The sequence below is a fragment of the Tursiops truncatus genome, chromosome 2 (genome assembly GCF_011762595.2).
Source record: "Tursiops truncatus isolate mTurTru1 chromosome 2, mTurTru1.mat.Y, whole genome shotgun sequence".
NCBI classification, from domain to species: domain Eukaryota; kingdom Metazoa; phylum Chordata; class Mammalia; order Artiodactyla; family Delphinidae; genus Tursiops; species Tursiops truncatus.
Window position 1 is genome coordinate 75,652,869 of NC_047035.1, and position 26,911 is coordinate 75,679,779.

At 47.1% G+C, this 26,911-nt stretch overlaps 2 protein-coding genes across 12 annotated transcripts; one reads left to right on the forward strand and one right to left on the reverse strand.

Moving 5' to 3' along the window:
• LOC117311072 (ribonuclease 7-like) lies at positions 1–14,864 on the reverse strand. Of its 11 annotated transcripts, none has more exons than XR_012330035.1 (3): positions 13,019–13,429; positions 7,632–9,112; positions 1–5,286 (listed from the first exon to the last, which is right to left on the reverse strand). XR_012330035.1 is itself a non-coding variant. In XM_033851386.2 (3 exons), the coding sequence occupies exon 2, from the start codon at positions 14,188–14,190 to the stop codon at positions 13,717–13,719; it is 474 nt and encodes a 157-aa protein (XP_033707277.1). In that variant the 5' UTR covers positions 14,191–14,230; positions 14,759–14,864; the 3' UTR covers positions 1–5,286; positions 7,632–13,716. The 11 variants fall into 11 exon arrangements, 9 of the variants coding, with proteins under 9 accessions (XP_033707277.1, XP_073656782.1, XP_073656781.1 ...); XR_012330034.1 differs by having other exon boundaries at positions 7,632–7,705; positions 8,647–13,429; XM_033851386.2 differs by adding an exon at positions 14,759–14,864 and having other exon boundaries at positions 7,632–14,230.
• RNASE13 (ribonuclease A family member 13 (inactive)) lies at positions 13,661–26,611 on the forward strand. The gene is given in 2 exon segments (XM_033851387.2): positions 13,661–13,797; positions 24,441–26,611. A coding segment is annotated over 1 exon segment (462 nt). The 5' UTR covers positions 13,661–13,797; positions 24,441–25,151; the 3' UTR covers positions 25,614–26,611.
• The last annotated feature ends 300 nt before the right edge of the window (positions 26,612–26,911 follow it).

Here is a 26,911-nt window from a genome sequence, read left to right on the forward strand (position 1 = left end):
ATCAGGAAAAGCAGGGTCTTTTATTGCAACAAAATCAGACACATTCCTTTGCCCAGCATAGGGAACCTGGCATAGATTCTCCGGCCCTCCTTCCTTAGGTAATCTCTGCCTCCCCCGATGGGGTTCCCTCTGAACTGTCCAACCACAGCTCTTCTAAGGTCCTGACGGTATTCTTCTTCTTTAAGATGTTCTCCAGGGCTTCCCTGGTGGCGCAGTGGTTGAGAGTCCGCCTGCTGATGCAGAGGACACGGGTTCGTGCCCCGGTCCGGGAAGATCCCACATGCCGCGGAGCGGCTGGGCCCGTGAGCCATGGCCGCTGACAGGCCTGCGCGTCCGGAGCCTGTTCTCTGCAACAGGAGAGGCCACAACAGTGAGAGGCCTGCGTACCACAAAAAAAAAAAAAAAAAAAAAATGTGGTCTCCAAAACTGCATATGCCATAAGTCCCACAAAACCTGGATCCACCTCTGCTAAGAGCCTTAGTGCTTGAAGGGTCGCATGGTATCCACACTCAGAAAGCAATGTAAGCAACAGTGAAGGGCTAGGGAGAATCACCTCTCTTCCCTCACCATTTGGAGCATCCACAAAACCCCGTAAGGAATTAAGAGTATGTGGAGTTGGCTACGTGGGAGGGAAGTGGTATTTGCAAAAAGGGTAAGGATTAGTGAAGAACTCAAGGGAGGAAATGCAGCTGTAGCATCGGGAGTCTGCAGAGCTTGGGGTAGGGGAACACCTGGCCTTAGACAACATTATCCAAAAGCACAGGACCAGCTGGTACCTTAGGCCATCCTTCTGTTGTGGAGGATCACAGGCCATGATGAAGAATGCATCCAGTTGCTTCTCCTTGTACCTGCAGTCTGAGCACCTCCCTGAGATGAGCTTATACGTGGTCAGGCATACAGGCTTCTGGCTCTGGTGGCAGTTTTTACAGCCGTTCTTGCAGGTTATGACGGGAGTCTCCATGCTGGAGAAGGATTCATGCAGGAAGGTGTTGAGGCCTTTGCAGCTTTTGGAGTACTTGCTGATGTTGCCATCGCAGCATTGCATCCCTGAGGCCTGGGCTGCACGTGCTGAGTTTCAAACCACTGGGCTGAGGTCATGTTTCTGGGCTTGGCACCGACTGGGTCCTTGGCCATCCACAGCCCCAGCAGCAAGGGCATCCGAGGGCAGAATCCTGCTCTGGCTGGTGCCATCTCTCCCAAGGGGCACAGTGGCACAGGAGAAGTGGGAGGTATGTGACTGGGTCACCATGGGTGGTGCCCTGCTAGCCCTTCTAAGAATCTCATACTGTAAGTCAATTATTTCAGGGCTCCTATAGCTTCAGATATTTAAGAACACTACTGGCTGTTTATTGTTCAGTCCCAGCAGATAATGTACATTTTTATGCCCCCAATAAACACTTATACTGTTTTTCCCTCATAAGAGTTTTATGAGGTATGATTTCTTTCTTTTCTTTAATATATGAGCAAACTGAGACTCAGAAAAGTTAAGAAAATTGCCCATCATCACACAGCTAGGGAGTGTCAAACACAGGATCTGAATCAATGCTTCTTGGCTTCCAAAACCCCTGTTCTTTCCACACTCCCATGTTTCTTGTTTGAAACTCTGAGAAGTCAGACCACAAAAGGAAACTAATCTTGGAAGAAAAGTAGGCCAAGCGTCCGTACCTCACTCTCCCAGGCTAGCTCAGTCATTCCTGAAAGTCAGTATTAAGATTGTGGAGTCAGGCTAATTCCTCTCTGTTCTGTGGTCCAATTTCTCTCTGAAGCTAGAAAAAGTCATTCTCACTTCTCTAGCCAGCAAAGCGGTATGGTGAGTTGGGTTCTTTCTGTGGCTGACATATTGCTCTATTGGAGAAAGTCTTGGAATGATAAAGAATCAGAGCAGAAGAGTTTTTCAAGATCAATCAACTCTATTTTACAGACGAAAGGGCTGGAGGGCCTGAAAGAGAAACTGCCCTTCCGAAGGCCACCAAGTGAGTGGCAGAGCTGGGGCCAGAGCTTCTTGACTTTCAGCCCATCCCTTTGGTCTAGTGCCAGGCTGAAAAGGGAAGGAGGAAGTGTTTCCCGTAGAAACAAGAGTGCAGTGAGTGTGTCTGTTTGTGGTTTAAATGAAACATGAACATTGCCTTCGGTAATTCTCTTCTAATCCTTCTGATGACATTTAGAAGAAGGTCTCCTATTAGAGCCAGAAGGTAAGCCTTTGTTTCTCCCCACTTTTCAGTACAGACAACAGACCCCAGGCTGAGTCTTCAGCTGAAAGCAATATCTGGATAGAATTTTTAAAAATTGGATGGCATTCTTTATATTTATTTTTACTTCTATTTATTAAGTGACCCTAGTATTCTTTGAAATATGATGTTACACAGTTTCATTTTCAAAGAACTATTTGAACTAAATGCATACATACATATTTAGTAAATTATTATACTGGCAGTATTGCGGCAATTATCAAGGGCGGAAGCAAATGACTCAAGTGAGGGATCTTGCTTTGGCTACAGCCCCTCAGGTTTTTGCTGGTGTGTTGAGCCCTACCCAGCCTCTTGACCTCCATGTGACTTCACTGCCTTTGAGATAAAATGCTCTGCAAAGTGACAAAAATCACTTAGGCTCCTATGATCTGCATTGCCAGATGGGAAACTTCTGAGATGTTTGCCTTTCTGTCTCCAAGGTGGAGCCAGGTTCATCAACCGAGCTCACCGTTTTCATAGTGGGGAATCCCTTCCTGCACTCCTCCCCACAAAGCTAACAAAACATTGATTTTTCAACCCAGGAGAACATTATCCAGCAAACAGTTGACTTGGGCCTCAGAGAGCAAATATATATATTTATTTATTCAGGAAGTCATTTCTCTTTTGCAGGCCCTCAGCTGAGTCTTTCCCATCGGGATGGAAGGATTACCATGTGATTATTCATTTACAGTTGCAGACCCAAGCCTCTGGGCTTTTGTGCACGAGGGTAGGGATGGCAGCAGGAACCAAAGGTTGGCACGAACATTTCGTGCCGACCAAGATGACTGACCACAGACTTTGCAAGCTCTGAATCCAGTTAAGTTGCAAACATGCTTTTCCTCAAGTAGGTGCTGACCCTGCAGCTGGCCAGCCCCACTCAGGGAGGCCTGAAGAAGGGGTTCCTTTGATTGTGTATTTGATCCTAGTTATTCATCACATGTCTTCCCAACTGCTACAGTCTCAGGGCTGTTTTATCCATTAAGTACTAGAGGCCCAGTGACTAGGGTCTGGGAGGTTTTCAAAGGCCTACAATATTTGAGACTAGGAAAAAAAAATATTGGCTCCAATATAGGAAAAGTCAACTATAAAATCAAATTTAAAATATTTACTTACGTGCTACCACAGTCACGTGGTGGGAGCAGGTAAGTTGATTTCACTTATTTTGGAATTTGGCACCCATAAGAAGTTTATTACGTTGGAAAACAATCTTAGGTTAGATTTTTTTTCTCCTTTTATGGGAATTCTCAATACCACAATTGCAGAAGGAGCAGTGCCAATCCCAAATTACTTGGAGTCAAACAATTTCAGAAGTAAAACTTTAAAAATCATTTCAGGTACACATCTGCAAGAATGATATTGAATGAGGAGCATACATTTTATATATTCAATATGGCGTGATAAAATGTTAAAATGTGTGGTGTGGGGGTATTAAACATAGCCCTTGACATTCTAGGGCCAGTTGCCTTGAGTGTACCACTTACTGCTCTCCTAAAGTCAGCCAGGAGAATACACGCCACCTTACTTTAGGGTCAGGTCAGCACGGGGCTGTACCACAGCTGCAGGAAGAAAGGAATACTGCTAACCACCATTTAGTGAACATGTAATATGCGCTTGGCACGGTGCTAGGTACTTGGTTACGGATATTAGCTTTCATTTAAAAAGTGCCTTCCGTGTGCCAAGGCCTTGTGCTTTATGTGTAATGCTATATGCAAAACAATATTGTGTGTTCCATGTTATTATCTCCATTTATAGAAAAGGAAACTGAAGCTTGGAGAGGCTAAGGTCACAGATGTGTTAAGTGACAGGTCCAGGATTGAAAATGAGGGAGGTCTGCCTCCAAATCTATTGTTCTCTTCCTGCCACACTGCTTCCCTGTTTACTGATAGTTACCTTATGGGCTGACAGTCACTCTGTGACTATTCTAATAGACAGGGCTCCTTTTCGTCTCCTGGACAGGTTTTGCTCTCTTCAACTTTACTTCTGTTTTTCTTTCTCTTCCCTAAGGGCTCTCCCTCAACTATTACCATCCTTCAGATCTCCTCTTGGTCCTATGAGCTTGTGCATCACCACCTGCGTGAACCTTCCTGTACAACTCTACCTCTGGTGAACCCTTCCTGAACGTAACCTCCTTCGGCATTAACTCCCGGTACCACTCATTTGGGTGCTCCATCATGTACTACCTTGTTTTGTTATTTGACTCTTAGGTGTGTATCAGGTCTTCCCAACTAGATGGTAAACTCGTGGGAAAGAAATCAGGCCCTTTCTTGCTTCTGTATCTCCATAGTATCAGGCATATGGATAGCTCAGAGGGATACTCAGTAACTGTGTGTTGAACTGAATCGCCACTCTGGTCCTCTTAGTTTCCTCATCATTTGTAACCCAAAGACTTTCAGCTGAATAATTTCTAAAAAGCACCCCCCCCACCCGCTTCTAAGACTCTATGAGACAAGATGAAACATCAAAGTGCTAGTAGCCAGACTAGAATGTGAGGAGAGGCCCTTCAGGAAGACCCCAAAGGTAGCTCAGAAGAGGGGGAGTAGAGAATACGCAATGATCCTGTAGAGACTAGTTTTTTCAGGATAGCCTAGAGGCATATGGGTGAGGGAGCCAGAAAAGTCTGTCTGGGTTGCTGGCCCGAGGTAGTCTTTGAACTCCAAACGCCACCTCCAGTATGGCTGTCAGGCTTCCCCCTGGAGATGAGAGGTAGCTTCTTCAGGAAGAAGCGGGTTCTGGAAGAGCGGGGCTGGTGTAGGAGGGGCCGGGGCCACTACAAAGGACCAGCAGTGGCTAAGGAGAGAACGGGCTGTGCATTTTCTGATCCTCTGCTTGGGTCCTGTGTGAGATTGTCCAGAACTGATTCCTGGCCCCTCAGTAGAGGGCACTGGTGGGATCTTTTCATAGAGGTTGTGTCTGAGGACAGGTTCCACTGTGAGTAACTAGCTGGAAGCTTCGCTGCTCCGCTAGGTTAGTCCTGACAGCCTGTGAGAAGAGCTGTTGCTGACGCCTCTTTCCGCTTTCCGTAGGTGCCAAGGCTGAGACGGGCTGGGGTGCAGATACCCTGAAGTGAAATTCACCGGAGAGACAAGCTGAATGAAGGTGTAACTTTAGGTTCAGGAGGCAGGTGGCTGCTAATAGTCTTCTGTTTCTTTGAGCACAGCACAGAAGATTTTCAGCTAGCTTTCTGCCGAACAGCTCACACATCCATGAGGACCACCTAGGGCTAGGACAGCTGACCGGAAGCAGCACTTACTCCTAATGATGGATGCCCAGCCGCCCTGGCATTTGACTAGCTCTGTTGTGAAACACGGTTGCGATGCTAATTCAGAAGGGAGACTGAGACTGTGAATACTCAGCTCCTCGATTACTTTGTGAGTATGTATAAGGATATCCCCAGGAGAGAGGGAAGAGGGAAAAAAAGAGAAAAATGCAAATAGAACGACAGTCCAGGAAACTGGGTAGAGGCAAGCTCTGGCTGGAAAAACCCAGAGGGAAACGAAAAGGACGGGCAGCCTGCAGGGCAGTGTCCTGCTCCGGAGCAGCTCAGGAGGACAGCAGGGCTCCCTTGCCCCACTTCTCTGAACGTCCTCCTTGCTCTCCTTGCTGAGACCTGTGGTCTTGGCAATGAGTCAACAGCCAGGCCAGAGGAGTTGGGCTGGTCTCAGATTGCCAGAAGCTTTCACAGGGAATCTCTCCAAGGAGTCTCCTCCAAGAGGTGTCCCTGACTCTGAAGGCCCATGGCCATGAGATGTCCTGGATCCTGGTTTCTAAACTCCGAGGCTCAGAGCACGATCACAGGAAATCTGGTTGCTGCACTCCTACTGGGAAGCCTCCTTCCATACCCAGTGGCTGACCCTCTCTCCTACCAGGTCCATTTTTCTTTACTGTGTAGCTCTTTGGGGCCTGCTCAGGGAGACCAGTGCCACCATGATCTTGCTTCAGTGAGTGGAATGCCTCCCTTAGTTCCTGACTATAGGATCTGTCCTCAAGAAGGAGAGGATGTAGTCTTCAGTCCAGCCAGAGTGGAGGCATGTGGCTCCCCTCACATGTGTCTTGTTGCCTTTGACTTATTTCAATCCTGTGTTCAGTGTCTGGACCTCCCAGGGACGATGAGGACAATGATAAAAGCAGAGCAAACACTTGCTGAGGGGTTTCTAGGTCCCAGTCACTGTTGTAAGTGCTCGATGTCTATTTTCTCATTTTTTAGCATATGAGGAACCTTCCTATTGCCCTGGCTCCATGGCTACCTTATCTTCCTCATTCAGTTCCTAAAGAGAAATACTGATCAGAGGCATAGCCCATAGCGAGCAAGTTAAGGAAAACCTCATTAAGGCCAGTACACTCCTATCCTAGGTTGAACGCAGATATGCACAAGGTACACACGAAGCCACAAGATAAATGTCTTCTATCCCAATTTTACCAAAACTATTTTTTGGGGGAAAGGAAGTAATTTAAAACATTGTTTTTATATAAAATAAGACTTTGATGGAGTATATTGAAAAATTCAAACCAACTACTTTAAAAAAATAATTTTGAATGGTTCTGATTTGAGATAATTTCAAATTTATATATGTTTCAGAAATAGTACACAGAGCTCCCCTATCTACTTCACCCAAATTCCCTAATTATTAACATTTCTGAACTATATGAGACTAAGTTACAGACAAAATGCTCCATTACCCCTTTATACAGAAATGAGTATTTCTTAATTACAAGTAGTCTTGCCTACATAGCTACAGTACAGTCATCAAAACCAGGAGATTAATGTTGATCCATTATTACCACAAATGATGTTTGAAGATAACATATAAAACATCTTTGGGGGAATTCCCTGGTGGTACAGTTGTTAGGACTCGGCACTCTCCCTACCGAGGGCCCGGGTTTGATCCCTGGCTGGGGAACTAAAAATCCCACAAGCCTTGCAGTATGTGGGGGAAAAAAATCTGTGTATTTGGTTATTTTATAAATATTAGTTAAGCAAAAGAAAGAGGCTTCAGAGAAAGCTCATTCCTGCTGGGCATGACTTTAGGTGCTTAATTCCCCTCGGCCATTACTAGCACTTCAGGGAAAAGTCTGAGAAACATTGCTCTGTGGGCTCTAGTTGACCATGAAGACCCAGTCCTGGATGTGCCAACTTTGAGGGTAAAGAATGTTGATCCTACCTAGAAAAATGGTACAGACGAACCGGTTTGCAGGGCAGAAATAGAGACACAGATGTAGAGAACAAACGTATGGACACCAAGCGGGGAAAGTGGCCAGGGGTTGGTGGTGGTGGTGTGATGAATTGGGAGTTTGGGATTGACATATATACACTAACATGTATTAAATGGATAACTAATAAGAACCTGCTGTATAAAAAATTAATAAAATAAAATTCAAAAAAAAAAAAAGAATGATGATACTTACCAAAGATAAAATATTTTGGATGTTTCAGGCCCATCTGGAGGTCCACCAAATGGGATCTCTGCAATGTTTTCACCCTGGCCCCAAAGAGCAGATGGGAAGTGAAGACTTTTGTTCTTGCTGCATGCCCTTATTTATGTCTCCAACAGCCAATGGCTTCGTCCGGGGACATGCTTGACTAGTTTACCATCAAGTTCTTGGGTGCTACTTTTTTTTCCATCTCACTGATACAATGTGAGCATTCAGGTGAAGGGGATGTGGTCCACAAGTGAGAGGCAGAAATGTAAACACCTCAGGATCATGGGCACTGAACACTCTTTCTTGAATGAACATGCTTTTGTCTCAATCTGGGAACCTGCCCATTTGCTGATTGATTTGCCAGTCCAGGTATAATGAGTTTGACCTTGGAAGATGTCTGAGATCCATTTGGGACCATTAACTAGAATGACACTTTGGGAACATCACTGGACTGGTTCAAGAAACCTGAATTCTCACTTAAACTAATCATGTGATCTTGGGTCCCCTCGGTCTTATTTTTCTCATTTGCAAAATGCGGAGGGGAGGACCAGATGATCTCTGAGGTCACTGGATACAATCTCTTAAGACATGATTTTATGAATATCTACTGAAAGAGCCTAAAGCTATGCAGATGTGAAGTTCTGTCTTGTGCTAAATGCCATGGCCCAAGCAGGAATTTGTATTGATTCTCACTAGGTCAGTTTGTTTGTTTGTTTATAATGGAAATATAGTTGATTTATAATGTTGTGTTGATTTACAATGTTGTGTTAATTTCAGGTGTACAGTTTATGTTTTAAATGTGTAACTTCAACTAAGTTTCTATGTGAAGAAAGTAACAAGTGTGATGTTTTCCCACTGTAACCAATCTATTGGAAAGCAGTGGACCACCATTGGTGGTAGTCTTGTGTAATGGAAGACAAACTAGGAAATGGAGCTGAATCAGAGGGTGGGAAAAATACAAGTGATCTTCCACAGGGAGGTGAAGGGACAGTAAGCTTACCTAAGGACTAGTTTAAATGACTCAGGAGGGCAAGTTGGAAATGTCACTAGAGCTTTCTCTCCATCAGCTGCTGTGACAGTTGAACCCTTTGGAGAGGAGCTGGTAAGGAGGACACCCTCAAAAGTTAGTGGCCCTAAATCCTCTGCCTTCTTTCCATATCTGTGGATTCATGGAAGGAAGAGATGAGAAAAACCCCCTTAAGTAGTCTTAATATAAATACTCAGTAGCCTTTGTTTCCCCCTCTAATTGAAAGCATTGCCCCTACCCACCCCACTCCAAATTACCTTACCTAGAGAAATTAATACACATTGTCCTTTTTGTCTGACCTTGAACCCTACCTTATATACTCTTGGCTGGGAAGTTCTTTTTGGCAAGAGGAGGCTGAGGAGGAGTTTGGCCTCCTTAGTTTAGGTCCTTCGTTCTTCTGTCATGGAAGTCAGGCCTGCTCCATCCATCACAGGTTTGGCTTCTCAACGTTTGACATCACAGTAATAAATATAAATGATTACATCTCTCAAACTTTTCCTACACACCAGCCACTGTACTAAGCCCTTTATATATGTTGTCACATTAATCTGCATAATACTCTATGAAGTAGGTGACCTTTGCATAGATGAGGAAATTCCAATCTCTCTAAATCAAGAGGACTTTTCATCATGGTTGTATTTCCATTACGGGTAGACATCTTTCCTTATCTCACCTCTTGTGAACTTCCTACAAGACCTCACTAGCAATGTTTTCTCATATGCCCCCATGGCTTCATGGATGCGCCCAAGCTTACTGGCTTTGGAGTCCTGCACAGGAACACATCCTGGTAAGAGCTCTGACTGCTCTTTCTATCTCTCCATGGTAGAATGCGGGGGTGGGGGTGGGCGGGTGGTGTAGGAGGAGGACTTTAAAATGAGGATCTGGAGTCTTCGAAGCCCTTTTGGAGGCCCAGTTGTGCAGGAGCGTAGGAGGAATGTGGTGAAATGGGCCAGGATTCTCACAGAGAAGTCTCCCTGGACGCTGTTGCTGCGTTGGTCTGTTTTCTGCTGCTGTAGTTCTAAGGTCATCCCCTAGGGCCAGAGACACTATGAAGAGGGCTGTCTGAATCAATGTGAGCAAAAGGGTTCCAGACTCAAGGGCACTTCCTCTTCCTACACGCTGCCCTTGAGATCAGGACCCTTCTCTCTCTGTTGACTCAGCTGGTCCTCTTCATAGTGTCTATGGGTCATTTTCTTCAGAGTCTGGAGACTTTGGGGAACTCGGGTCATGTAGAAAGGTATCCTACCTAGGCTATCTCAGATAATCTCACTCCTAGAAAGCTAGTCCACACTAGCTCCAGTTCTTGGGTTACATTCTGTACAGGACTCTGTTTCTGCTCCTTAGATCCAGGTCGAAACAATTCTCTTTAGAGCCATCTACACAAGGCTGGGCAATACTCCCCTAGACACCCTCCTCCCCCACTCCAAGCTCCCACCCCCAGCAACAGAAATCTCATAACTAATCAGTCTCCTTTTCCCATTTTTCAGCCTTTAAGTAGGAATGTATCAAGACGCAGCCTTGGTAACTGGCGCAAACCTGTTACTCGTTTTGAACCTCAGCTTCAGCCTTTGAAAGGCCGAATAGCCAAATGCTGATTTCAACATAATTCCTGGCATCCCTGAACTTGGCTGTGATCAGGATCATGTGAAGGAATGGGTGACTGTCAAATCTAATCTGTTAAAGCATCTGTATGAAAACAAGGCAGGTCATTTGGGTTCATTGTTAATATCTGAATAATAATCTCTTTCAGATATTGGTGAGTACTCTGAATGTGACTGGAAGTGAAATTCTCCTTATGAACTTTAAAAATGTTGAAATCCTATCAGTCAGGAGAAATATAAATGCATATTTATTATTTTAAGAAAAATGTTGTAATAATTAATGGTTGTAAAAGCTTATATTACATATAAATTTTATGAAGAATTTTCACATAGTTAAATAGGAAAATTAGTAGACAGTTATACAACTAATAGAAGAACATGGATTAGCTGGATAACTTTAGGAAAAAAAACCTTATATACTTTTTGAACCAAAAATATTTACAACAATTTAATAATTAGCACAACTACTATTTAATTTAACAAATAGTACAAAGCAGAACAATAGAAATTAGATTAGATCATGAGTCCATGATTTCATTATATTATAATCTTTGTGAATTGATATATTAGCATTTCTCATGTTAAACAAACTAATCCTTAAAAACTGTACTTTTTTAGGAAGATTTTTAAATTGAGGTATAATTTGCTTACAGTAAAGTACACAAATCTTAAGTGTACAGCTCAATGAGTTTTCACAAAGTAAACATATCTAGAGCAAGAATAGAACATCTCCAGCTTACCTCCTACACCTTGCCAGTTAGCGCTTCCCAAGGTTACCCCTATTCTGACCGCTATCACCACACCATAGATTGCTTTAGAATTATGTTTAATGTTAAGTTATTTAATACTATTTAGATCATGAGTATTTCAAGAAAAAGCCATATTTGGAAATTCTTCTTATTTCGAGAGGATACATTAAAAGCATAATTTTAGGGCTTCCCTGGTGGCGCAGTGGTTGAGAGTCCGCCTGCCGATGCAGGGGACACGGGTTCGTGCCCCGGTCCGGGAGGATCCCACATGCCGCGGAGCGGCTAGGCCCGTGAACCATGGCCACTGAGCCTGCGTGTCCAGAGCCTGTGCTCCGCAACGGGAGAGGCCACAAGAGTGAGAGGCCCGTGTACCGCAAAAAAAAAAAAAAGCATAATTTTAGCCACTTAAAAAGTTTGTGAGGAGGATGTCTGCAAAACCATAACACCCATAAGAAATATCATCAATAAAGAATTAAAAAAAAGAGTTGTGAAGAAAGAACAAAGTGAAAAGAAAAATCAGCTACCCCTAAGAGACTTGGTTTTCTATGCACCTCAGTTGAAAATCATGTATTTAGAATGATAAATGCCCAGTACAGTGACCACAGGATATATAGATTTTACATTCAGTCATTTGGCATTTGACTATAAAGTATATTTATTGTCCCTCTACTTTCAAGACTCATCAACGTATTGGCCCCTCACTCTGCTTGAATTGAATTGTTCAATGCTCTGCTCCCCTTTCTTTTCATCATCCCTTCCCTACCTTCTCTCCTCACCATCTCAAACCACCCAGCCCACCTAGCAGGACTCTGCCTGCAGACTTATTCTCCAGCCTACTCATAAACATCATTCTAGCAGAAGAAAGACCTCAAGGAGAATTGAATGGGGTATTTGCCAAAGGGGTATCTGCGTGTTTGCCAAAGGTGAATATGACTGGACAGGGCTATTGCTACTGTTACCTACAGCTAACTATCATTACTGAATGCTTATCAGTGCCTGGGCTTGACTAAGGCCTCATAAATGTCATTTCTAAATCTTCCTGAAATCCTGTTGGGTAGGTAGTATTACTCCCATACGTGGAAACATAGTTGCAAAGAGGTGCAGTTTTCTTGAGGTCACGTAGCCACAAAGGACTGAGCCAAGATTTACACCCAATGGTATCTGGCTCCAAAGCTTACTCTGACTCTGGTAAGGCATAAGGGAGCGCTGGAGTGTGGGAGAGGGATAGGTAGAGAGTAGACTCCACAGCTGGGAAGGGAAGGTCTAACAAGGTAGTATTTGGGTGCTCAAGTAGGGTGGGCGTGGGGCGGGCATGGGGCTTAGTGCAGTTTGTCTGGGACTGAGATTAAGGAAGAGAGAAAGGGCTGGAGATGGTCAAGGCTGCAGGCAATGCTGGGTGTGGGCTAGGAGTGGGAAGCTATCAGGACCGAGTCTACATAAAGCCATAGCTTCTCCAGTTCTGCTCACCAGGAAGGGAGAAGTGGTGTCTGCAGCGGGGTTTGGAGGGGTGGGGGGGAGGACGGGGAGATGGCATTTCCACATCTCAACCCCTCTGGCCTGGGCGGATTGCCAGAGCAGAGAGCCAGGGAAGCACCAAGGCAGGAGAGATCATTTATCGGGAGGAAGGAAGCTCTGGCAGCTCCCACCAGCTTGTTTGTGACAAGCGGGCACTGGGCCACGAAGTCCCTTGAGGTCAAGGGAAATGTGATCCCGGAGCAGGGGGATGAAGTTGGGACACTCCCCTGACACTGTGCCTTCAGGGCTATAGGCAATCAAGCTAGAGCCAGGCCCAGGGCCCCGGAAGAAAGAGCAGTGGACTAGAGAAGGGGGACGGCAGAGAGGTGGGGTGGGGCAGAGAGAGAGAGAGAATTAGGATCCTTGGAGCAGCTCATAAACAGTCCCTTGGCTAGAGCGGTAATGACCTTTACTGCAGCCAACATGGGGCAACTGGCTCTTCAGAGCTCTCGGGACATTGTTTCACGGGGGAGATCTTACCTGGTTCCCCTGTGGTCCCTGCAGAGGACTCTCCTTTTCCACCCAGCGGTAAAGTAGAAAGTGCGCTTTCTACTTTAAAGTCCAGCTGCTGCTACTAACCAAGCTGACAAGCTCTTTAATTAACAACTCTTTCTGCAATCTCAACGTCCTCATCCCTAAAGAAGATGAGTAATCCTAGTCATGTCTATCTCACAAGGGAGTCACGTGGACACACTGTGAAAAGCGTTAAATGCTATGTAAATATGAAGTGGTGCTGCTTTGTCTTCTTCCCTTCAGGCCACCTCCCTGCCCACAAGCCACGTCACTGCCAATCAGAGCTGGGGAAGAGGCCTAATTTAGGAATAGGAGTGGCTCTCGCCATAAATCCCCTACACTCCTTTTCCATTTCTTTCCTCCTCTCGTCATGCTGCCGTGAGAAGATGGGGTAGGGGAAAGATGTAGGAGGCACAGACCAAGGAACCCACACCCCTAAGCTAATGAAAAAACAGCAATGAAAAGTTGAGAGATCGCCATCTCTTCTGGAGTTTAGCCTACTCATGTATCACCTCAACTCCCCACAGTCCCACCCTCTCAGAGGAGCCTGAGCTAGGAAGGGCCCCAAGAGATGTCAGAAGAGAACCTTCTGGGCTGACGAGGAGTGGTCCAGAGGCCTGCAGAGGGATTTAAGGAGTGGCCCAAGCACGCGGCTGGCTGGAAACCTAAAGGACATCGTCCAGGTGGACAGGAACCAGCTTGAATTTGCTAGAGTCCCCTTCCTGGGGAGGGTCACAGGCCACGATGTAAGTAGCATTCAGTTGCTTCTCCTTGTACCTGCAGTCTGGGTACCTCCCTGAGGTGAGGTTACACATAGTCAGGGTTACAGGCTTCTGGCTCCGGTGGCAGTTTTTACGGCCTCTCTTGCAGGTTATGTTGGGCGTCTGACAAGTGGCGGCCACACCGGAGAAGGATTCATGCACGAAGGTGTTGAGGTCTTTGCAGCGATTGGAGTACTTGTTGATGTTTTGCATTGTCGTGTTGCATCTCTGAGGCCTGGGCTGCACGTGCTGAGTTTCAAACCACCGAGCTGAGGTCATGTTTCTGGGCTTGGCACCGACTGGGTCGTCGGCCATCCACAGGCCCAGCAGCAGCAGGAACAGCAGCAGAGGGCAGAATCCTGCTCTGGCTGGTACCATCTCTCTTAGGGGGAACAGTCAGAAGGGAGGGCTGGGGTCTCTGCGCACAGAGGAGGTGGAAATTAGCCTTGCTAAACCTGCTCCTTCTAGCTAATCACCATCTCCCTCCCCTGCTGTCTCCTTCCTCCCTCACCCTGTGTCTTTCCTCTCCCTTCCCCTCCCTGTGCCCCAAACCACTAAGACCCCACCCCCTAACCCTAGGGCTCCATCCCCCTCACCCTGAATCCCTATCCTCCCTCATTCTGTCCCTCATGCCTCCCACTCCTTGCTCTATCTCCTCTCCCTCATGTCCATCCCTCTGTGTCCCCATGTCCCTATGTCCTTATTCCTTTCTCTGTGTCTCACGCCCTCCATGACCCCATCCCCATCTCCTCCATAGCCCCATTTTGTGCCTCCAACCCTCAGCATCTCTCTCCTCTCTCCTCTCTCCCCTGTGTGTATACTCACCCCCTCCACATTGAGTCCCTCCTTTGTCCACCTTGTCACTCACATGAGTATACTGTTCTCTGGCCAGAACCCATCCCTTCCCTGTCCTCTCTCCTCACTCACGTCCCGCCACAGGCCTTACCTCCTCCCCAAATCCTTGTGTTGTGGCTTCTGCTCACCGGGATGCACCTGCCTTCCGCTGGGCCTCAGATCTCTGAGGGCCTCTTCTCACCACCGAACTCCTTAAGAGCTGGCCTGGCTTGTGGTGCTTCTGTTTGGGGGCAGGCTGGGGAGTAGCCGTGGATCAGGAAATGAATCAGGTTCATGCCTCTTCACTTACGTGTCCCACGTAAGTGGATATCTGTGGAGCTGGTACATCTGCCTAAACATCTTCAGCAGTGAGGATGCCTGAAGCCTGAATCCTCACACTCAAAGGTTAGACCTGGTCCCTAGCCACATGGTTCTAATGACTAGCAATGCACCTGACTCAGGTGTCAACCCCGAATGAGAGCTGTCATTTATCATCTCCTATATACACCTCTGGTTCTGATTCTGGGAAGAGCCAATCACTGTGGTGGTAAGGATTGCTTTTTCTGATCCGAGATAAAGATGGAATAGCCTAGAAAGTTACTTCCTGTCATCAGGACTTACTGCTGAGCTTTTGGAGGAGATGGAGGAGACAGGGAAGTGGACCAATCACCAGAGTCACAAGGCGCAGCACAATCCCACCTCAGCTATTCTACAATGATTCATCCCTCTGGGTCCCTCCCGTTCCAGGGTCAAGCAAGGTCATCCGGCTTTACCTGGAGATGGCGCCCAACACCTGTCACCCTTCACTCTTTCCCTTACTACTTTATTAAAATTTGCAACGCTTAGTGTCCTAATTTGAAAATGCTCTTGGTGGTGGTGTGCTGTACAGCCAGCCTAGACCTTCCTCTACTGTGTATTCCCCGTTCCTTGTGGCAGTTACAGTTGTGTGGAGAGCTTGGGTCCGTGCTGCTCCGGCGGCTCCAGTGAGCTTGGCATGGGAGACTCAGAAGAACTGAGACACTGAGGAAGAGAAGCATCACTATCTGTGGATGGGAAGGCCTGGAAAACTGAGATGAACAGTGTTCTTGTTTTCAGGTTTCACCTGTAAGTAGTAGGTGGTCTCAGAATAGTGGTTTTAGGTTCATTCACGTAGTCAATATTTATTGAGCATCTACTATGGGCCAAGGTGCTTGGGATATATCAGTGAATAAAAGATACAAAAATCCCTACCTTTGGAATCCTTACATTTCATTGGAGGAAAGGCAGTAAAAAATACACCATTGCTAAGGAAAAAAGAACAAATGGAGATTGGTAGGCAGTGATTTTTATTTTTATTTATTTTTCATTGGAGTATAGTTGCTTTATGGTATTGTGTTCGTTTCTACTGTACAGCAAAGTGAACCAGCTATACTTATACATATAACCCCTCTTTTTTGGATTTCCTTCCCATTTAGGTCACCACAGAGCAGTGAGTAGAGTTCCCTGTGCTATACAGTCGGTTCTCATTAGTCATCTATGTTATACATAGTAGTGTATATATGTCAATCCCAGTCTCCAATTCATCCCACCCCTCCCTTCCTCCCTTGGTATCCATACATTTGTTCTCTACATCTGTGTCTCTATTTCTGCTTTGCAGATAGGTTCATCTATATCATTTTTCTAGATTCCACATATATGCATTCATATACAATATTTGTTTTTCTCTTTCTGACTTCATTCTGTATGACAGTCTCTAGATCCATCCATGTCTTTGCAAATGGCACAATTTTGTTCCTTTTTATGGCTGGGTAATATTCTATTGTACACGTGTACCACATCATCTTTATCCATTCCTCTGTTGATGGACATTTAGGTTGCTTCCATGTCCTGGCTATTGTAAATAGTGCTGCAATGAACATTAGGGTGCATGTATCTTTTTGAATTATGGTTTTCTCCGGGTATATGCCCAGGAGTTGGATTGTTGGATCATACGGTAATTCTATTTTTAGTTTTTTAAGGAACCTCCATACTGTTCTCCATAGTGGCTGTATCAATTTACATTCCCACCAACAGCGTAAGAGGGTTCCCTTTTCTCCACACCTTCTCCAGAATTTACTGTTTGTGATTTTTTGATGATGGCCATTCTGACCAGTGTGAGGTGATACCTCATTGTAGTTTTGATTTGCATCTCTCTAATAATTAGTGATGTTGAGCATCTTTTCATGTGTTTGTTGGCCATCTGTATGTCTTCTTTGGAGAAATGTCTATTTAGGTCTTCCTCCCAGTTTTTGATTGGGTTGTTTGTTATTTTGATATTGAGCTGCATGAGCTGTTTGTATATTTTGGAGATTAGTCCCTTGTCAGTTGCTTCATTTGCAAATATTTTCTCCCATTCTGAGGATTTTTTCGTCTTGCTTATGGTTTCCTTTGCTGTGCAAAAGCTTTTAAGTTTCATTAGGCCCCATTTGTTTATTTTTGTTTTTATTTTCATTACTCTAGGAGGTGGTAAAAAAGATCTTGCTGCGATTGATGTCAAAGAGTGTTCAGGCACTGATTTTTAAATAGGGTCATTAAAGTAGGTGACTCTGGGACAAAGATTTCAAGTGAGAGTGAACTTACGCTTGTCTGGGGAAGAATGCTCCAAGCATAGAGGACAGCACTGTAAAGGCCCTAAAGCAGATGGATGCCTGGGGAGTTGGAGGGACAGTAAGGAGTCCAGTGTGGCTGGAGCGGATGAGTGATGGGGTCGGAGAGGGACCAGAGGCCAGATCATGGGAAGCCTCAGAGACCATTAGGAGTTTTGCCGTGCACACAGTGGGGAGCCCTAGGAGGGTTCTAAGCAGAGGAATAAAGGGAGTTCCCTGGTGGTCTAGTGGTTAAGATTCCCGGTTTTCACTGCCATGGCCCAGGTTCAATCCCTGGTTGGGGAACTGGGATCCTGCAAGATCCCACAAGCCATGTGGCATGGCCCCCCCCCCCCCCCCCAAAAAAAAGAGGAGGAGTAAAAGCTTTATCTGTTTAAAAATACCCTGGCTGTGGGACTTCCCTGGTGGCGCAGTGGTTGAGAGTCCGCCTGCCAATGCAGGGGACATGGGTTTGAGCCCTGGTCTGGGAAGATCCCACATGCCGCAGAGCAACTAAGCCCGTGAACCACAACTACTGAGTCTGCGCTCTACAGCCCACGAGCCACAACTACTGAGCCCACGTGCCACAACTACTGAAGCCCGCACGCCTAGAGCCCGCTCTCCCCAACTAGAGAAAGCCCACGCGCAGCCACGAAGACCCAACGCAGCCAAAAAAAAAAAAAAAAAAAAATCTCCTGGCTGTTGCATGGATGTGACTGCAGAGAGGCCCACGCAAACCATATGGGTCATACAGTTTGTGTTCTGGTCCAGAAGTTAGGATTTTGAGTCAGGAAGATGCGTGTTTGTTTTGAGGTCAGGGGACATCATTTTAGCAGATAGAGAGCATAGCTGTGGGTCAGGATGAAGTATCTTTGGAATAAAAAATGGTGTTGGAGGGAGAAGCACCACTAGGTGGCAACAGAGAAGCAGGAGCCAGTGCACACAGGCCTCTTGCTCCTCTGGTTCCCGCTCTGTGAGGCCTTGGCTCGGGAGCGCATTCACTGCTTTGTTCAGGTGCCTGAATCTTTGTAGTTGGAACTTCTGGGTAGAGAATTATGCCTCTGCTGCTGTAGAAATGCAAATGTTTGGAGATAAAATCCATGGTTTAAAGCAGACTGTGGACAGAATGTGGATCAGGCCAGCCCTGGACTGGAGGCTGGGGTGAGAGGAGTGGGTGGGAGGCCAGGACCTCATTTGGATTCCTCGCCTGCCCGGACTCCTCCTCACTTCTCATTATTCTAGGGTGAGATGTTTCCAAACCATGGCTTGAACTGCCCTCTGCTCTTGTATTTTCCTGTCATTATAATTATCCCAGTTTGCCCTTTAACTTCATCATGCGGGGTTCTCCAGAAGCCTTCCATAGTGCTCTGTGAAAGTCAACACAGCCATGCTGTCCCAGTTCAAAGGGAAGAGGGAGTAAAGGGTTAGGTTTGCGTGTGAAAACTGAAAAGTCGAACCTACTATTTGCACAGTTCAAGCTGAAACCCTTATTTCACCTCCATTATTTGGATAAGGCAGGTGATTTTGTTTATTTTTTCGCTGAAACTATCCAGCTTCCAAGATCCACTTCACTTTGCACTCGGTAGGATAATTTTGCCATGTTTCCTTCGCTACATTCATAGGGCGAGAGGAAAGGATGGAGGAAGGGGAACAGGGTTAGGGAGAACAAAAGGAGTCAGGCATCAGGCCAAGGACTGGGCAGGGAGTCTGCCAGAAGAGAGAAGAGAAAAATTAAAGAAGGGAGAGCAGAAGACAAAATGGTGGGAGACAGGCTTCCCTGGTGGCGCAGTGGTTGCCGATGCAGGGGACACGGGTTCGTGCCCCGGTCCGGGAAGTTTCCACATGCCGCGGAGTGGCTGGGCCCGTGAGCCATGGCCGCTGGGCCTGTGCGTCCGGAGCCTGTGCTCCGCAACAGGAGAGGCCACAACAGTGAGAGGCCCGCATACCGCAAAAAAAAAAAAAAAAAAAAAAAAAAAAAAAAAAAAAAAATGGTGGGAGAGAAGATGGGAGGGAAGAAAGCCCCTCACATAGCAGCCTCTATCCAGGGATGTGAGGTAGCTCCCCAGCCTCCTTCTCCTTCTAGCGGCATAGTCACTGCTCTTGGCCTAACCTCTCCCCAGGCTGCTGCTGCTGCTGCTGGTGCTGCTGCTGCTGCTGTGTGTGTGTGTGTGTGTGTGTGTGTGTGTGTGTGTGTGTGTGTGTGTGTGTTTAAAGTTGTTCGGGTGGGTGTTGTGAAAATGCCAATAGTGCCAGGTGGACCTCTGCCTGTCTTCCTCACAGGACCACAGCTGCTACTTCCTCTAGCCTGCATTGGGAGGGGGTGAGGGGGGCTGGAAGAGACGAGGGCCAAGCCTGGATTGGTGCCCACCCTTCAGAGCCCAGCCTCTCTCTCTTCCGGAGTTCCACACAGCCTCTGGATACCGATGGAAAGCCCGTGAGAGTTTCCCTCCAAGCAGGAGCAGATCCAAGTTCTGTTATCCTGATTGTGTTGCTCCCAGGATAAATAAAGGTAGTGGACTCATTTTTGTAGACGGGGAAAGTGAAAAAAACAGCAAGTCGGGGTCAGATGTGGGATTCACTTTGGGTCTTTGAATTCTCATGACCTTTCCTGGAACAGCTGTGGATCTGGAGGAAGCAGCAGGGACAGAAAGCTGGAATCTTTGGCTCCCAGACCAATGCCTTTAGACAAGCCAGGATGTAGCAGTGGGGGACCTGGTCTGGGGTTGAGAGGCCTTACCAGGTCACTCTGTCTCATAAGCCATTGCCAGTTCCTCATTTATCTCTAGAATAAAATATAAATTCCTTTGCCTGATATTCAAGGTCTGCCGTAATCTGGCAAACCCGTCTTTCTAACTTTATCTCTGACTTTTCTCCCACTGATTGCCTCAACCCCAGCCAGGCTGGTTTTCTCTCTTTCCTCAAACATACCTTTCATAATTCTCTTTATCTCCACTTAACTCAACTGTTCCTTGAGATGTATCCCGAGGTCCCAGGTGACTCCCTCTCTCCCCAGAAAACTTTCTCTGACCCTCCTAATTCAGAGGGATCTCTCTCACCTCTAAATTCCTACAACATTTACTGTCTTCAAGATGTATAATTTTCTGCCTTGAATCATTGGTTATTTCTTCATATATATGTATTGCTTTCCTCCCGTTTAGACTATCAATTCCCAGAAGACAAGGACTATCTGTTATACTACTTCTGTACCTCCCACAGGATGTAGCATAGTGCCTTGCATATAAGGGACCCTAAATGATTCAAATTCTACGTTAGAAGGCATTCATTCTGCCCTTGAATGATCCCAGTCCCAGTTGAGGAACTAACAAGGCACCTCCTGAAATTTAACCCTGGGGTGGAGGTGAACCTATGACAAGAAGGTTGAAATGGCTGAAGCAATCCTTTGGGTTCAAGGACAACCCAGGACACAGTTTGCTATTTGAACAATATGAGTTGGACAGGGCAAAAGTGATGCCACTGAGATTGTAGTGAGCTCACTTGGGGCAAAATCTTGGGGCACCCCCTCAATCATAGGGAATCATCCCTGCACTTGTCACTCTAGCCAGTGGTTCTAGAAATCCTACCATTGGGGAGGGGAGGAGGGAAAGAGTGTGTAGATGGCTATACGCAGAAAGTCGCTTCTACGGGAAAAATAACAAAAAGTTGTCTCAGTGATGAACTATCAATAATCCTTTTGCTGGTAGAAGAACCAGCACCATCACAAGCAAAGTCTAACAAAAATACTTCTAAGTCTTGGATATTTACCAATTCTTTTCAATATATAAAGTATAAATAAGTCTGCTTTTGCTAGGAAATCTGATTCTCTCATTAGACCAGAATTTCTCAACCTCAGCACAATCGACATTTTTGTCTGGATACTTCTTTGCTGTGGGAGCCGTCTTGTGCAATGTAGGATGTTTAGCAGCATCTCTGGCCTCTACCCACTAGATGCCAGTAGCACCTCCCAGTTGTGACAACCAAAAAAAAGTCTCCAGACGTGATCCAATTGCTCCCCGTTGAGAACCACTGAATTAGACATATGACCTCAAGCAAGCTACCATCCCTCTCTAAAACTTAGTTTCTTCATCTCTAGGATGATTCTTGCATATGTAAAGTCCAGTATAATGGGGTAACAGTTCCACAAATCTCAGCCTTTGTCAGAATGGATGAAGCAATCCTATGGATCAGCTCCTCTGGGATAGGATTTTAAAGACCAGACCAGTAGGACTGTAGGTGGGAACCTGAAGGCCATCGCACACTCAGCACTTTTCCTGGTCCCGTGCTCATGCCTTTGTAACATACGTTCATACGTGTGTTGTTCCTACTGAATTGTAAATTTAATCTGGACTGGAACTGTCTTATTTACCCTTCTATTTTCCCCAACATTCGTCATAGTGTTTTCAGATAGTATTCAACAATTTAAAGTATTTAAAAGTAATCAACATGGGGCATGACTAATAGAAAGCTTGGTGAAGATGAATTTAAGTCAGGTGTTAAAGAGGGCTCTAGATTGGCAGAGTGGGGATGTGGGGAGGTCACTTGGCTCATTTGGGGAATATAAGACTTTACAGGGCTTCCCTCGTGGCACAGTGGTTAAGAATCCGCCTGCCAATGCAGGGGACACGGGTTTGAGCCCTGGTCTGGGAAGATCCCACATGTCGCGGAGCAACTAAGCCCGTGAACCACAACTACTGAGCCTGTGCTCTAGAGCCCACGAGCCACAACTACTGAGCCCACGTGCCACAACTACTGAAGCCCGCACGCCTAGAGCCCGTGCTCTGCAATAAGAGAAGCCACTGCAATGAGAAGCCTGCACACTGCAAGGAAGGGTAGTCCACACTCGCCACAACTAGAGAAAGCCCGTGCACAGCAACAAAGACCCAACGCAGCCAAAAATAAATAAATAAAATAAATTAAAAAAAAAAGAAGGCATTTGCAGATGTTAAGTGAGTTGGAGAAAAAAGTGAGTTGTTATAAGACCTAGGAGACCATATCCAGTTTTCCATTTATATATTGTTTAACGGCTAAAAGTCACCTCCATATTGACCATCTCATTTTATTCTTGCAGCCTCATGAGGTAAGGAAGGCTTCCATTTTATAGAAGAGGAAATGGAAGCTCAGTAGGTTATCTGAGATCAAGTCCTAAACTCTCTCCTCTACTATGTGCTGTTCCATGTCTGTAACACTGTGTGCAGAGGTGAGCGGTGGTGGGTGGGTAGGAATGAAGAAAGAAGAAGACCAAGAGGCATGAAAAGCCCGTTTCTCTTCCAAGGGAAGCTGCAGCCTTGAGCAAATAAGGAAGAGGTGGCACACTCTGAGTCTGGGGCCACAAAGTGCTAGCAGCTTCCTCACACCAAAGACTTGAGTCAGCCGGGCTCTGGCAACACCCTGCATGGATTCCCACTGGGTGTTGGCTGATACACCAGCCTGAAGGACACAGATGAGCCACCTGCCTGTGTGGGCTTTATCCTCACTTACTTGGCTGTGCACACTTCCCTGGGGAGGTGCTCCGAGCAGACGCTTCTTAAACAGGACGTCCGGGCTGATCGTCACATGAGCTGGCCCAGCGGAACTGACGGGGGTGAGAGCGGGAGGAGAGAGCAGCATGCTGGGTAGAGGAGATAACGTGAGCGGGAGGTGGGGTGGGCACCACTGGGGGAAGCAGGCAGAGATGGAGATGCAATTGGAGACATGGTGGCGGCCAGGTCATGGAGGTCTTCTGTCCTATGAGGTGTAGAGTCCTCCTGGAGTTGGAGAGTGTGTGGTGTCCAGGAGAGGGGCAAGCCTGAGCAGGGGAAGAAATAGGAATGGAAGAGACTGGTTCGGGAAAAGTTTTAGTTAAGATTGTCAGGGCTGGGACTTCGCTGGTGGTCCAGTGGTTAAGACTCCACGCTCCCAATGCAGCGGGCCTAGGTTCAATCCCTGGTCAGGGAACTAGATCCCGCAAGCCACAACTAAGAGCCGCATGCCACAACGAAGATCGCCTACGCCGCAACTAAGACCTGGAGCAGCTAAACAAATAAATAAATATTTTTAAAGAATTAATTTAAAAAATAAAAAGATCGTCAGAGCTGTGTGACTGATGGACTCATGCTCGGATTGAGTACTCACCGTGTGCCAGGCCCTGGGCTAAGAGCTCTCGATATCCATCTTAACGAATCCTAAGACTGCCACGAGGTACAGAATATTATCTTCATTAACTGATGAAGAAACTGAAGCTTATACCGGTTTAGTGAACTTAGACTGATGGCGTACAGCCTGGAAGCAGTAGAGCCAGGATGCAATTCCTGGTCTGTTTTACTCAAAAGCTTTGCTCTGAGCCACCATGCGGTACCGCCTCCAAACAGGTGGGATTAAGGAGAGGGCGGGGTCGAGGACCACTCTCAGATTTCTTGCCTAAGTAACTGAGGAAAGGGACAAGGCGGGAGGGAAAGCGAGTTGGGGAAGGATGGGTTCAGTTTTGGACTCTGCTTTGTGATGTCAGAAAGAGCAAGTTTAAGGGGGCTGTGAACGAGGAACACCCACGCGACTCTCTCACGCGCCCCCCACCCTTCCTGAACTACACACTGGCCTTGGGACACTCAGTGTTCTCTGTTTTGACTCTCTTCTCCCGCTCTCCAGGGAGAGAGTGGTAAGCTGTCCTAAGCCCACAACCTGGACAACAGGTGCGTGGAGGCAAGGCTGAGACGCCTGTGGGCATCAAGGACTGTGGCTGGCAGGCTCTGGGGAGCCAGCTCTTTGGTTCTGATGAAGGGGCAGGTGTTGATGAAAAAGAGTTAGGAGCCTGGCCCTTTTTTCCAACATGACAAACTACAGCAAGATCTGCTGGACACAGGCGGTCCACACCCCCTCAAGTCCAGGCTGTGTTGTCTAATCCCACCTGACAAGTTTGAGGCTTTGGGGTCGGCATGCATAGGTTTCCAGGAGTGCTGTGACTCTGAGAGGGCCTGAGGTTACAGGTGAGAGTGTCAGTGTGATCACGATTGGAGTGAAGTTGATGGTGTGGGGGGGTCCACACCGAGGTCTTTGATTCTCAGCCCAGCACTCAGGCGGGAGGCCCTTGCGTACCTGGCCTCCGGGGATCTAGTGAGTGGGATGAGAGAGCGGAAGACCCTCTGTTCTCTGAGGGTCAGGAATAAGCAGCACTTTGTTCCTCAGGAACATGACGGTGCTTTCCTTGTCGCCTTTCCACAGGATCATGGCCTGTGAACCAGAGAAGACATCAAAGGAAACCCAAGAACTTCGGGACTTCTTGCAAGGAGGCTGGAACTAAGTGTTCTGATGACACCAGAGAGGAGGAGACCAGAAAGCAATGTCTCTTTCCTCCCCCCCATCCACCCCCGTCAGCACAGGGGCTCCTCAAACCCAGGGGACACTCCTTCGTCTCAGACTGGTCTTCATCCAGAAACCTTTCTAGCCTCTTCTTACCTTTGGGCTGTCCTTGGCCTCAGGAAGGAAGAATCCCACCCCTGCCCTGCTGTCCTCCAGCTCCTGTCCTTCCACTTCAGTCAGAGAAGTGTAGCTGAGCCTGTCCCTTCTGGAATTTCTGCATTTTTACCAGAAGGATTAACTGGGCCAGGGATAAACGGGAAGCGTCTCTCACCCAAGGACCAGTTGGACCTCATATTTCGTAAGTGTTACAGCTCCCGGACTGGGTGAGGCTGAGACCCTAAAGTAGACCAAGCTAGAGGTGGCTGACCAGATGGGTGACCTTGGGCAAATGTCTCCTCTCTCTGAGGCATGAAGACTTGGGCCGGATGATCTCTGAAGGACAGGCCGGCTTTGAGGGCATAGGGGAAGGCACATGGGGGAGACTGGGGGCACACTGGAAGCTCTGGGAAGGGGCGGAGAGCCACTCGAGACCCACCTCTGCTTCCAACCACCTTAACTCTGCCAGCAGGAAGAATGGCACCCCGTGTGGTCCAGCTCCTGTTCCTCCGGCTTGTTCTAGAGCCAGCTTTGGTCGAAAACATCCAGCTACAGCTCGCTATCAAGAACTTCCGTACCTTACATATCGACTATCCCAAGGTTAACTAGGCAAAGCGTTTCCGGGGCTACTGTAGTGGTCTGATGTCCTATGTACGGGGCAGACAACAAAGCTGGTATTGCCCAAAGATCCATTATGTCTTACATGCCCCGTGGACAGCCATCAAGAAGATCTGCAAGTACAGCGAGAGCTTCTGTGAGAATTACAATGAATATTGTACAGTCACCCAGGACTCCTTCCCCCTCACAATCTGCTCCCTGAGCTCCAAGCAGCCACCCACCAGCTGCCACTACACCAGCACCCTAACCGACCAAAGGCTCTATCTGCTCTGCTCCCAAAAGTATGATGCTGAACCGATAGATATCATGGGCCTCTACTAGGGATGGGACGTGTTAAGTCTGAACTAGCCCCCCCTACTGCCGCTACAGACCAGCCTGTCCCCACTCCTGAAGCTCTGATCCCTGGTACAAGGCTTCCTTCCTGGCTTCAGATGTAGGCAGGATCCCCTCCCAAGAGACCAGGGAGATAGGAAATATGTCCAGAGCTTTGGTCACCATGCAAAGTTGTACTGTCTGTTAGGCTCTTTCTAACTTGTTTATCTCCCCCCATCACTCCTGCCACCACCCTCCCTCTCTCACAGACACTTTCACCCACCCAAGAAGCTGACTGTGTCCAGTTGGCAGTGACAGTCCATCTACTGGGCCAGATCCTGTATCGTGGCTGGAGGCCCAGAGCCTCAGCTCACACCATGGTACCAGTTCCGAGTCTCAAATCCCCTTCCCTGCCACCCTTCCCTTCTCAGTCTTCCCCATTTCCCTTATGATTCCCTCTACTCCCTCACCCACATGGTAGGTATCTCCAGCTATAGGAACCTCCCTGAGCGTCTTAGAGTCATATTAGCTTCATTTCTCCAGGCCAAGCTCCCTCCCCCGAGCTCTCAGTCTGTTCCTCTCTATGGAATCACTGATTTCCTCTTCATGTAACCTGTCCTTTCTGTCCTCCTTCCACCACGGAGCCCAGTGCAGTCTCTTCCCTACACACCCAACCTCTTTAGTCACCCTTTATTCTTCTCTGACCTCTTTTCCTTCCATCCGTCTCAGCTTGGTTCACTGGATTTCCAAATTATCTTCTCTGACCTATTCCCCCCAGATTCCTGCATCCTTTTATTTCCCAACCTCCTCCTAACATCCCCCAAACTCCAGAATCTGCCTCTGACAAGGCAGGGGTGAAGTGGGCCCAGCTGTAGTCACAGAAGGATTTAAAACCATATCTGAATTATGTAAGATATAACCATTGGATGAAACTGGGTGAAGGGTACATGGGACCTGTCTGTACTTTTTGCATCTGCCTGTGAATCACTGCAAAATAAAAAGATAAAAAAACACATCTGAATTAGTTCTGATTTCATTCCTTTTTCCTCAGTGCACCAGAACTCCTACTCTCAGAGTCCTGGAGGCCACCCACCTCTGGCCATCTTCCTGGGCTACCCTTGGCAGTCAGTAGGATCTTCCATTCCATGTCTACTATGATGGAGGTGGGGTGGGGTAAAACTCACTTCCAGGCTGGGTGTTGAAAATGGATTCTCCCTCCCCATCAGCTCTAGACTAAACTCATAACAGGAGTTAGGCTAAGTAGATCTTTGGCCCACCCTCTCTGGTTTCTATTTCTCCCCAAACAA

Bases quoted from the DNA above. Each gene is read 5' to 3' on its own strand.
- LOC117311072 (XM_033851386.2), bottom strand. From the start codon at position 14,190: ATGGTACCAGCCAGAGCAGGATTCTGCCCTCTGCTGCTGTTCCTGCTG.